The sequence below is a fragment of the Heptranchias perlo genome, chromosome 20, assembly GCF_035084215.1.
Source record: "Heptranchias perlo isolate sHepPer1 chromosome 20, sHepPer1.hap1, whole genome shotgun sequence".
NCBI lineage: Eukaryota > Metazoa > Chordata > Chondrichthyes > Hexanchiformes > Hexanchidae > Heptranchias > Heptranchias perlo.
In genome coordinates, this window is record NC_090344.1 from 50150676 (window position 1) to 50163954 (window position 13279).

At 49.6% G+C, this 13279-nt stretch overlaps 1 protein-coding gene across 2 annotated transcripts in view; it reads right to left on the reverse strand.

The window, feature by feature from the left end:
• The window catches only part of dock5 (dedicator of cytokinesis 5), a 158312-nt gene that overhangs the window by 73518 nt on the left and 71515 nt on the right, over positions 1–13279 (reverse strand). The window contains exons 6-10 of one of the 2 annotated variants that reach the window (XM_068001334.1): positions 10999–11147; positions 8510–8645; positions 6771–6928; positions 5238–5319; positions 651–780 (exon numbers count right to left, since the gene is read on the reverse strand). In XM_068001334.1, coding sequence (XP_067857435.1) covers positions 651–780; positions 5238–5319; positions 6771–6928; positions 8510–8645; positions 10999–11147 — 655 coding nt within the window. Of the gene's footprint in view, positions 1–650; positions 781–5237; positions 5320–6770; positions 6929–8509; positions 8646–10998; positions 11148–13279 lie in introns of those variants that run through there. The other variant, XM_068001335.1, reaches the window with a different exon arrangement.

The following is a 13279-nucleotide window of genomic DNA, read 5'->3' on the forward strand; positions in this document are numbered from 1 at the left end:
ACCAGCCGCCCTCCCTCCAGTACCTCACCCGAGTGGCCATTCTTGACATGTGTGAGTCCGGGCAATTCAGGACATATACCGACTGAGTCATCCGGACTGAGTCATTCAGAAGCCCATTTTGATATAATTACTGTACTGAAAGCAGGGATCCACTGGGCGATTTCCCAAACTGCAAGATTTTTACAAGTTCAATTTCTGCAGATTGTTCAACCCTTGAACAGGATCAGAGAGAAAGGAGAGTAACAGAGAAAGAGATCGTGAGAAAGAGAGAAGGAGAAACAGAGAAAGAGATCGTGAGAAAGAGAGAAGGAGAAACAGAGGGAGACAGATCGAGAAAGAGAGGGGGAAATAAAGAAAGAGAGAGAGAAAGAGTCAGAGATTGACGGAGGGAGAAAGAGAGAGAGGGAGAAACAGAGAAAGAAACGGATACAGAAAGCGAGATCAAGTGATGGTGGAGAGAGAGAGATAGTGAGAGTCACAAAGAGAGGGAGACAGACAGATAGAGAGAAACAGGTCTCCTCTGGGCTGGACCAGACCCATGCTGCAGGACACTGCCACCCCGCCTATTTTCCACTCTTATTGTTAGTCAATATAATCTGACCTGTGACTGATTGCCTCTCAGCCCGCACACCAAAACCTGAACTTCCTACCTGCTACACCAAAGGGCCTGCGAAGGCCACATGTGTGTTTCTTCCCTTCTTTCAGCTCCATGTGCCCAACTCGAACAATCTGACAGACGAGGCTGATTTTCAGTCTGATCAGATCACTGCTGCTGAGGTCCTATTAGAAAAAAAGAAGAGAGAGTCAGGACGGAAATGGCACCCTGGACGACTCGAACTTTCCTTCCGCACACGTACAGTGAATGAGAGACTGGAGGGTGGGACAGTGCGCTGTTAGAACACTGCCCTCTGACCTCAGATCCTAGCGTCAAATCCAGACCAGAGTACAAGGATCCCAAGTGGGAAAAGGGTTTAAGGCAGAGGCAACCTGGATCCTTGCAGGTACAAGTAGTCAGCACTGATCTCGAACGCGGCACTGACCTCGAACGAACGCGGCACTGACCTCGAACGCGGCACTGACCTCGAACGCGGCACTGACCTCGAACGCGACACTGACCTCGAACGAACGCGGCACTGACCTCGAACGCGGCACTGACCTCGAACGCGGCACTGACCTCGAACGCGACACTGACCTCGAACGCGACACTGACCTCGAACGAACGCGGCACTGACCTCGCACGCGGCACTGACCTCGCACGCGGCACTGACCTCGAACGCGGCACTGACCTCGCACGCGGCACTGACCTCGAACGCGGCACTGACCTCGAACGCGACACTGACCTCGAACGCGGCACTGATCTCGAACGCGGCACTGACCTCGAACGAACGCGGCACTGACCTCGAACGCGGCACTGACCTCGAACGAACGCGGCACTGACCTCGAACGCGGCACTGACCTCGAACGAACGCGGCACTGACCTCGAACGCGGCACTGACCTCGAACGAACGCGGCACTGACCTCGAACGCGGCACTGACCTCGAACGAACGCGGCACTGACCTCGAACGAACGCGGCACTGACCTCGAACGCGGCACTGACCACAAACGCGGCACTGACCTCGAACGAACGCGGCACTGACCTCGAACGAACGCGGCACTGACCTCGAACGAACGCACGCGGCACTGACCTCGAACGAACGCGGCACTGACCTCGAACGAACGCGGCACTGACCTCGAACGAACGCACGCGGCACTGACCTCGAACGAACGCAGCACTGACCTCGAACGCGGCACTGACCTCGAACGAACGCGGCACTGACCTCGCACGCGGCACTGACCTCGAACGCGGCACTGACCTCGCACGCGGCACTGACCTCGAACGCGGCACTGACCTCGCACGCGGCACTGACCTCGAACGCGGCACTGACCTCGAACGCGGCACTGACCTCGAACGCGACACTGACCTCGAACGCGGCACTGACCACAAACGCGGCACTGACCTCGAACGCGGCACTGACCTCGAACGCGGCACTGACCTCGAACGCGGCACTGACCTCGAATGCGGCACTGACCTCGAACGAACGTGGCACTGACCTCGAACGCGACACTGACCACAAACGCGGCACTGACCACGAACGCAGCACTGACCTCGAACGCGGCACTGATCTCGAACGCGGCACTGACCTCGAACGAACGCGGCACTGACCTCGAACGCGGCACTGACCTCGAACGAACGCGGCACTGACCTCGAACGCGGCACTGACCTCGAACGAACGCGGCACTGACCTCGAACGAACGCGGCACTGACCTCGAACGAACGCGGCACTGACCTCGAACGAACGCGGCACTGACCTCGAACGCGGCACTGACCACAAACGCGGCACTGACCTCGAACGAACGCGGCACTGACCTCGAACGAACGCGGCACTGACCTCGAACGCGGCACTGACCTCGAACGAACGCGGCACTGACCTCGCACGCGGCACTGACCTCGAACGCTGCACTGACCTCGAACGCGGCACTGACCTCGAACGCGGCACTGACCTCGAACGCGGCACTGACCTCGAACGAACGCAGCACTGACCTCGAACGCGGCACTGACCTCGAACGAACGCGGCACTGACCTCGCACGCGGCACTGACCTCGAACGCGGCACTGACCTCGCACGCGGCACTGACCTCGAACGCGGCACTGACCTCGCACGCGGCACTGACCTCGAACGCGGCACTGACCTCGAACGCGGCACTGACCTCGAACGCGACACTGACCTCGAACGCGGCACTGACCACAAACGCGGCACTGACCTCGAACGCGGCACTGACCTCGAACGCGGCACTGACCTCGAACGCGGCACTGACCTCGAACGAACGTGGCACTGACCTCGAACGCGACACTGACCACAAACGCGGCACTGACCACGAACGCAGCACTGACCTCGAACGCGGCACTGATCTCGAACGCGGCACTGACCTCGAACGAACGCGGCACTGACCTCGAACGAACGCGGCACTGACCTCGAACGCGGCACTGACCTCGAACGAACGCGGCACTGACCTCGAACGCGGCACTGACCTCGAACGAACGCGGCACTGACCTCGAACGAACGCGGCACTGACCTCGAACGAACGCGGCACTGACCTCGAACGCGGCACTGACCACAAACGCGGCACTGACCTCGAACGAACGCGGCACTGACCTCGAACGAACGCGGCACTGACCTCGAACGAACGCACGCGGCACTGACCTCGAACGAACGCGGCACTGACCTCGAACGAACGCGGCACTGACCTCGAACGAACGCGGCACTGACCTCGAACGAACGCACGCGGCACTGACCTCGAACGAACGCAGCACTGACCTCGAACGCGGCACTGACCTCGAACGCAGATGCAGAGTAAGGCTGCGTCTTCTCAGCCCCCAACTGTCCAAGCTCAGGTCCAGCCCAGGTTAGATGCAGAGTAAGGCTCCCTCACCATAACATAAGAAATAGGAGCAGGAGTAGGCCATACGGCCCCTCGAGCCTGCTCCACCATTCAATAAGATCATGGCTGATCTTTGACCTCAACTCCACTTTCCCGCCCGATCCCCATATCCCGTGATTCCCCTTGAGTCCAAAAATCTATCGATCTCAGCCTTGAATGCACTCAAAGACTCAGCATCCACAGCCCTCTGGGGTAGAGAATTCCAAAGATTCATAACCCTCTGAGTGAAGAAATTCCTCCTCATCTCAGTCCTAAATGGCCGACCCCTTATCCTGAGACCATGACCCCTAGTTCTAAACTCTTCAGCCAGGGGAAACAACCTCTCCGCATCTACCCTGTCAAGCCCTCTAAGAATTTTATACGTTTCAATGAGATCACCTCTCAATTTTCTAAACTCCAGAGAGTATAGGCCCATTCTACTCAATCTCTCCTCATAGGACAACCCTCTCATCCCAGGAATCAATCTAGTGAACCTTCGTTGCACCGCCTCTAAGGCAAGTATATCCTTCCTTAGATAAGGAGACCAAAACTGTACGCAGGTGTGGTCTCACAAAAGTCTGTACAATTGTGGTAAGACTTCCTTACTCTTGTACTCCAACCCCCTTGCAATAAAGGCCAACATGCCATTTACCTTCCTAATTGTTTACTGTATCTGCATGCTAACTTTCTGTGTTTCATGTACAAGGACACCCAAATCCCTCTGAACACCAACATTTAATAGTTTCTCATCATTTAAAAAACAATCTGTTTTTCTATTCTTCCTACCAAAGTGGATAACCTCACATTTCCCCACATTATACTCCATCTGCCACCTTCTTGCCCACTCACTTAACCTGTCTGTATCCCTTTGCAGAATCTTTGTGTCCTCCTCACAGCTTACTTTCCTAACTAGCTTTGTATTGTCAGCAAACTTGGATACATTACACTCTGTCCCTTCATCTAAGTCATTAATATAGATTGTAAATAGCTGAGGCCCAAGCACTGATCCTTGCGGCACCCCACTAGTTACAGCCTGCCAACCTGAGAATGACCTGTTTATCCCTACTCTCTGTTTTCTGTCCATTAACCAATCCCCTATCCATGCCAATATATTACCCTCAACCCTATGAGCCCTTATTTTGTGTAACAGCCTTTTGTGTGGCACCTTATCAAATGCCTTTTGAAAACCACTGTGACTTCAACACTCTCTGGTCAAATAAAGCACCGTCAGATTCAGAGTAAAGTTTCCTCTATACTGTCCCACCATGTGCCTTGTCCCCCAGTCTCAGAGGAGTGCTCCCAACTGCACCATCTCCCACATTAGCTGTTCTGTGGCCTCTCTGAGCTACACTGTTGATTAATGCCAAATTGGAGACAGTTTTAATCCTGTGGATCCATGGACATTTGGAACGAAACTATTTCTATCCAAACTCATTTTGCAAAGGACCTTTATAAGCCGGCGGACTCTTTCATCCCATCAGTCTGGGCTGGATTTGCATCTCAGTCACAAAGATGAAAAGCCAGTGTTGAACCCATGATGCGACCCAATCCCATTCTGTATTAAATAAGTTTTAAATGAAATTGAAAAAGGGCAGAGCTGTGGACCTGCTCTGCAGTGGATACAGTGTCAGTCGCCTGGCAAGCAGACAATTGTTCCAGGAGTGGGTCAATGTTGGCTACACCATGAAATCCAGCTGCTGCAAACGGCCCAAGTCCAAGTTCAAGACAATAATCGCAGCCCTTTCGAGGTTCCTTGACCTGAAGGTCCAGGCACTTACTGTGAAAAGTGCTTCCAGCTTGTACAGTCGCTCAATCTCCTTTGGCATTCCTGTCCTGCTCCATCGAACCAAATAGTTTTCACTGTAAAACAAAGCTCCTGTCAAGTTTTGCAGACGCAGCATTCCTTCACCTGGTGGCCCGGCTCCAAGGTGTCTTGTTTTCTATATTTGTAACAGTGAACTTTTATGCTCGTGTGCAGCTCTGGTCTCCGTACTACGAAAAGGATATTGAAGCATCAGAGAAAGTGCAGTAAAGATTAAACAAGGGATGTCACCACAATTGAGAGGACCAAGAGGAGACCTGATAGATGGAGTGGCTGAAGCAGATTGCATTGACACATTTAAGGGGAGGCTTGATACGTACGTTAGGGAGAAGAAAATAGAGGAATGGGGGGCAGGGTGGGAAGAGGTAATTAGAGCGGGAGGAGGCTCATGTTGTGTCTAAACCCCAGCACAGACCTGTTGGGCCGAATGGCCTGTTTCTGTGCTGTAGATTCTCTGTAATTCATTGAAGTGGGTGATGTTAGCACTGAAATAGTGTGTTCCATTTCCCAGACGTCCAGTGTCACCATCACACACTCCCAGCGCTAGGAACATAAGAGTAAAGCTCCTCTACACTGGCCCGTCAAGCACCCTCAGGCCAGATGTTGCCAGATGTATGTAAAGGTGACCTGTGGACCGTCAGTGACTGCACCGCCATGAGGCTGTGTTGCTGTGGCTGCGAACTGAACTCCAGGGTCGCAGCATGCGAGTAACACAAAGCTACATAAGTATCCAGAATCTCTCAACTGTTCTTCTTTTACCCTTCCAATTTAGTCCCCTCTTCTCCTGGAGGCACTGACTCTTGTTGGGGTACAGTTCCACAGCCACCAGCCAGCCTTCAGTCCCTCAGTCTTGATGTGTGAAGCAGGATAATAAGCAAAGAGGCCAATTGTGCATTATTGCCATCCCAGCTGAGATTAAGCCAACTCAGCATAGACCAGGGATATAGCCTGGGTTCGTCCTGGTCTTTCCAGTTCAGTCCCAGCCTACTGGCCTTGGAGAATGGTACCAAGGATGAGAGACTTCAGCTATGTGGATAGACGAGAGAAGCCTAGGGTTGTTCTCCTTGGAGCAGCGAAGGTTAAGGGGAGATTAAATGGAGGTGCTTTTTATACAGTGAGTTCTTATGATCTGGAATGCGCTGCCTGAAAGAGCGCTGGAAGCAGATTCAATAGTAACTTTCAAAAGGGAATTGGATAAATACTTGAAAAGGAAAAAATTTACAGGGTTATTGGGAAAAATCGGGGTGAAGTGGGATCGATTGGATAGCTCTTTCAAAGAGCTGGCACAGGCACGATGGGCTGAACGGCCTCCTTCTGTGCTGTTAGATTCTAAGGAATGCACTCACAAACTAATCCACCTGGAAATCACTTGTTGGTTTTATCTTGTGCTTAAGCAAGACAGAGTAGAGCTCCTGAGGCCTCCTGAATAGTCACCTTGAATAGTGAGGAGAGGTAGTCACCACACATCACCTCCAGGAAAGGAACGTACCTGATGAACTCAGACTGAACTGGGTCATAAAGAGACATCAGCAACTCAGCATCCTCGCCGATATTGCAGACAAAATTCTTCAAGTTCACGTACAGACTGTAGGTGTGTGTAGTGCTGAATATAGACTGTCGTCTGACCTCCACATTGTGAATCCTAGACTGAACAAGAGAGAGAAAGAGAGAGAGAGACACACAAACACCAGTAAATGAACCTGGTAACCACAATGTGTTATTTACTGTATCTCTACTGATGTTAATCGCTATTGGGTGTCAGCCGTGGCTCAGTGGGGAGCTCTCTCACCTCTGAGTCAGAAGGGGATGGGTTCATAGTCCCACTCCAGGGATTGGAGTACAAAATCTAGGCTGACACTCCAGGGCAGTACTGAGGGAGTGCTGCATTGTCAGAGATGCCATCTTTTGGGATGAGACATTAAATTGAGTCCCCGTCTACCTTCTCAGATGGATGTAAAAGATCCCACGGCACTATTTTGAAGAGCAAGGGAGTTCTCCCTGGTGTCCTTACCAATATTTATCCCTCAACCAATATCACTAGAACAGATTATCTGGTCATTATCACATTGCTGTTTGTGGGATCTTGCTGTGCGCAAATTGGCTGCCGCGTTTCCTACATTACGACAGTGACTACACTTCAAAAGCACTTCATTGGCCGTAAAGCGCTTTGGGATGTCCCAAGGTCGTGGAAGGTGCTATATAAATGCAAGTCTTTCTTTTTTAATCCAGCTCCCTGATGCTGTCGGGCTCATTAACTGTCAGTAATTCCACTGATTGTACATTGCCACTCTTAAACCTAATTACTAAACAAGAAAGGAATTTAGAAGAAGCGGGAGAAGGAAAAGGATGCTGAAGTGTTGACATTACAATGGTAACATCAGCCGAGGACCGTATATCCTAATCTCCTCTTTGGGCATTACATAAGTGGGGGAAGAATAAAATTGAACTGAGCAGAAAAGAAGGATGGAGACTACACAGAAACTGGAGGGTTACGGCCCCTTTGAATGTTCCCTTCTGGCCTCGAGGGTGTGCTGAAGTGACATGACGGTGATGTGTTTGGTCCTGTAGATGTAGTGCGTCTATTAATAGAGGCAGAGTACAAAAGCAAGGAGGGTATCCTAAACCTTTATAAAACACCGGTTAGGCCTCAGCTGGAGTATTGTGTCCAATTCTGGGCACCGCACTTTAGGAAGGATGTCAAGGCCTTGGAGAGGGTGCAGAGGAGATTTACTAGACTGGTAGCAGGGATGAGGGACTTCAGTTATGTGGAGAGACTGGAGAAGCTGGGATTGTTCGCCTTAGAACAGAGAAGGTTAAGGGGAGATTTAATAGAGGTGTTTAAATTTATGAACGGTTTTGTTAGAGTAAATAAGGAGATACTTTCCAGTGGCAGAAAGGTCGGTAACCAGAGGGCACGGATTTAAGGTGATGGGCGACATGAGGAAACATTTTTTTACGCAGCGAGTTGTTATGATCTGGAACGCGCTGCCTGAAAGGGCGGTGGAAGCAGATTCAATCATGGCTTTCAAAAGGGAATTGGATAAATACTTGAAGGGAAAACATTTACAGGGCTACGGGGAAAGAGCAGAGGAGTGGGACTAATTGGATAGCTCTTACAAAGATCTGGCACAGGCACGACGGGCTGAATGGCCACCTGTGCTGTATGAAAAGTCGTGAGAATGTGGGGAATATATATCGTTGCGGGGAGAAGGAAATTGAAGAATCTACCTTCTCCTCCTGGATCCTTTCATCAATTCCTCGGGAAACTGATTCATGAGCTTTGAAGAGGGTGATGGTGCTGGTTAGGTCAGGGTCCAGGATGTTGCCATTTTCATCTCGTACCACCAAGTCCAGGCCAAGAATTCTGAGAGGAAACAGAACACATTTTAGGAAGGACAAGAAGATTTTTCTAATTGGAGAAACCCAGCCGAAGGTATCACAGCTGGGGAGAATCTGACCACAAAATCCCAACCATATCTGCTGATGGATGGTACCATGACAAAGGGAATTGGGGTTTGCTTTCCCTTCTAAAATGGTGCCGATCTCCTTTCAAAGGAGTCACGTGCCATAAATTCTCCTTAAGGAAAGCTCTTTAATTCACAGAAGGCTGGAATGGTTACTCAGTATTTTTCAGGAACGGTGTAGATTTGTTTTTTTTTAAAAATTAACAAACCGCACAGGCGATTGTGATGCTGCACCGAATTCAGCGTCGATAGCTTCGCTGTTTGGGTACGTGTTCCCAAAACGGCAGCTCTGGGAAATGCCAGGTGCAGCAAATTACTCATGGAGACTGTGGCCAGCAAAGTGCTGAACTTAAAGTGATCTTATTTATGGCGTGACACGTTTATTATATTCGCCAGCGACATTTATTTTCTGCTCCTTCCTTGTATCCTCAAGTCAAAGTAGACGCAACCTGACAGCACCTGTGTGATGGATGAGGCTCACTCAAGGGGAAATTCCGACCTTCTGGGGTTTCTTGTCTTTGATCATCACAGTGAAGTACAAAGATTCTCAGGCACACAGCACGAGTTGGGGCTCAGATTCTGAAAGTAGGTTAAACTTTCAATTTTCATTCAGAGTAAGTATTTCAGCATTTTGGTAAAAATCCTGTGAGACTTGTAGCTGCAGTGACAAAGCAACTTCTTATTTTCCCTCCTCAAGATTAATGTGAAATGTCAAGAACTTGTCCCCTTATTTTTAAGAAAGATGGACATATCTGAAAGTTTCATCTGAAATCAGACAGTGCAGAGAGCCAGGCCCCCCAGATCAAACAAGATAAAACACAAAGATAAAAGCTTCATCCATCACCCCACTCAACGATCTCTGAAACGACTCCAAGGTTTTTTGCCTCCATTACATTGTCCGGAAGTCAATCCCAGGCATTCGTCACTCTTTGCATGACCCACATCTGGTGGGAGTCGGGGGTCGGGGGTGTGAAGTTCTACGCATCGACCCTTCTGCTTCACGCCCACAAGCAGCGTCCTGTTAACTCATTGGCTGTAAAACGCTTTGGGACGTGCTGAGGTTGTGAAAGGCGCTATATAAATGCAAGTTCTTTCTTTCTTTGTTTTTTTTCCTGGAGAATGAGAGAGAGAGCGCAAGAGAAAGTACCCGCAAATCCTACAGTCTGGTGAGCTGTGAAAAGGTTGAAAAAGCAAAAGAGCAGACGAGAAAAGAAGGCTAAGGAGAGCGAATGTATGAATGCCAGGGGGTGGTTTTCTGTCGGGCAGGTGATGGGTGCAGCTTGCCACTTCCAACCATGTTTCTGTGTTGGTGTGAGGCACCACCTCAGGTATACAACACTGCTACCACCCATATTGTGCTGTCTTTGGAACCCATGTCTGTTGTGGCGCGTAGGAGCTGCAGATCATTTTGTTTTTATGAGTTCTCAAGATATGGGCGACACTGACGAGGGAGCATTTATTGCCCATCCCTCGTTGCCCCTTGAGAAGATGGTGGTGGTGGGCCTTCTCCTTGAACTGCTGCAGTCCGTGTGGTGATGGTGCTCCCACAGTGTTGTGAGGTAGCGAGGTCCAGGTTATTGGCTCGATGATGAAGAAACGGTGACGTATGTCCGCGTCAGGACGGTGTATGATTTGGAGGGGAACTTGGAGGTTCCCATGACATTGCTGCTGTTGTCCTTCTCGGCGATAGCGGGTGCAGGGGAGGGAGTAACTCTGATGTGTTGCTGCACTGTATCCTGTAGATTGTACATTCTGCAGCGATGGCGGATCACCGAACCAGCAAACTGCTCTGTCATGGATGGTGTCGAGCTTCTTGAGTGTTGTTGCAGCTGCACCTGACTTGTAGATGGTCGAGAGGCTTTGAAGGGTCAGGACATGAGTCATCCATCGCAGAGTGCGCAATTTCAGCCCTGCTTTTGTAGCCACGGTGTTGAAATGGCTGATCTGTGGAGGTGCCTCGGCTTTCTGTTGTTTGAGATGGGTGGATGTGTGTAATTTTGGAGCCACACTGTGGCTTTACAGAAAAAAAAAATGCAGATGAACAACTGAATTGTATGCAATGTTCGTCAAGACAATAGATTTTTTGGTCCCTCCATAGCTGAGCGTTAAAGCCCATAGCGATCGCATAGAACACACACAACCTTTCAATGTTGTACAGTCACTGACTTCCAAATATTACTGTCCTTTCCTTCACTGAATCATCCGGTACAATTGCGACAGTTTCCACATTATTGGGTGAATCAATGTTCTCACCTGTTTCCATAGTCGATTTTGGCAATGACCTTTCTCTTCAGTTCCATCAGCTCGTCCTTTGGGAGTGTTCCCGAAAGGATCTGCGAGCGCCACTCGATCAGATTGTATGTCATCTGCTGCACGTGCTGGAACATGACCTTGTTGCTGTTCTGTGAGGGAGACAAGAACGACAAATTTGGAAAGATGCAGCATTGCACGACCCGAATCATCCGAGGCGCACGAGGCTGTGCACCCTTTACTTTCCGACCAGATCTTCATATTTTTTTGAAACAAAGGCGTGTTTTCTTTTTGTTTTGAAGATCTTCACTGAGTGAGGGACCAGGCTTACACTCTCCATACCAATTTAATAATCTAGCTTTTCAAAAATCCAGTAGGATGGCCTTGATAGAGTGGATAGGAAGGACCTATTTCCCTTAGCAGAGAGGTCAATAACCAGGGGGTATAGATTTAAAGTGATTGGTAGAAGGATTGGAGGGGAGCTGAGGAAAAAATTTTTCACTCAGAGGGGGTCTGGAACTCACTGCCTGAAAGGGTGGTAGAGGCAGAGACCCTCATCATGTTTAAAAAGTACCTGGATATGCATCTGAAGTGCTGTAACCTACAAGGCTACGGACCAAGTGCTGGAAAGTGGGATTAGGCCGGCGCAGACACAATGGGCCGAATGGCCTCCTTCTGTGCCGTAAATTTTCTACGATGGGTATTGCCGTTGGAAACTAGGAAAGCAGAGGACATGGCTGTACGCTGAAGAACCAATAGGCTAAGCTTAGTTAAAGGAAATAGTTGGACTGCAGTGAATACTGGCTCAGTTCAAGAATTCAGAAGAGAACTGGACTAATTTCTGAATCAGTGGAGAGTACAGGGATGTTCGTCTTGGTTAGGAAATGATGGAAAAGTGGCAAATCATGGAAAATTTACAGCACAGAAGGAGGCCATTCGGCCCATCGTGTCCGTGCCGGCCGAAAATGAGCCACCCAGCCTAATCCCACTTTCCAGCACTTGCTCCGTAGCCCTGCAGGTTACTGCACTTCAAGTACACATCCAGGTACTTTTTAAATGAGTTGAGGGTTTCTGCCTCTTCCACCCTCTCAGGCAGTGAGTTCCAGACCCCCACCACCCTCTGGGTGGAAACATTTTTCCTCAGCTCCCCTCTAATCCTTCTACCAATTACTTTAAATCTACGTCCCCTGGTTATTGACCTCTCTGCTAAGGGAAATAGGTCCTTCCTATCCACTCTATCTCGGCCCTTCATAATTTTATACACCTCAATTAAATCTCCCCTCAGCCTCCTCTGTTCTAAAGAGAACATCCCCAGCCTATCCAATCTTTCCTCATGGCTAAAATTCTCCAGTCCTGGCAACATCCTCGTAAATCTCCTCTGCACCCTCTCTAGTGCAATCACATCCTTCCTGTAATGTGGTGAACAGAACTGTACACAGTACTCAAGCTGTGGCCTAACTAGTGTTTTATACAGTTCTAACATACAGTCCTGCTCTTATATTCTATGCCTCGTCTAATAAAGGAAAGGATCCCGTATGCCCCCAAATTTAATTCTTTAGTAAAAACCTAAATGATGGGAGCAAGCTAGATGGGTCAAATGGCCAATTAGATAAATATCTGGTTGGGAATGAGATTGGTAATTGTCGGGATTGACTGAGATGACCAAATACTCCACAGGACAGAATAGTTTCTGTGCTGCTAGGTCTGGGGAATGTTGTCTGTCGAGGGGAGCAAGTCTGGGTTAAATAAGGGAGATGAGGGAATGGAGGAATGTTCGAGAGTTCTGATTGATTACATTTAGGGATGAGGCAGCGTTTGTATCGAATTTTCCCTCAGGAAATGAAATGAGTGAGAAAGAGTCGGTGATGGGGTAGGATCCACATGGTTTGTAGAAGGAGTAAGCCTGATGGGCTGAATGACTGTTTCTCATCCCATAGGTTCTCATGTTCTTCGTCTTTCAACGTAATGCTTTGTTCCAGGTGCTAACTGCATGTATTTGGGGACAGAACCAGCGGTCACTCCCCAGTAAAGTCCCAATCAGTTCTTCAGCAAGTATTGGAATATGTTGATGGAGGCCAGAGAGCAGGCTCGGACTGGATAACTTGCTTGTGGGTTCTCGCCATTCATTGGGAGATGTGTAGGGTTTTGGGGGTAGAGGGGTAGAGTCTGGGCGTCACTCTGCCTCAGATTTCCTATCCCTCTTGGGGGTGCCTTGACGTGAAAAATATGTGTCAGCCCCCAAAATCCGTCACCTGCAAATGGGACGCTATGATCTTCCCTTTTG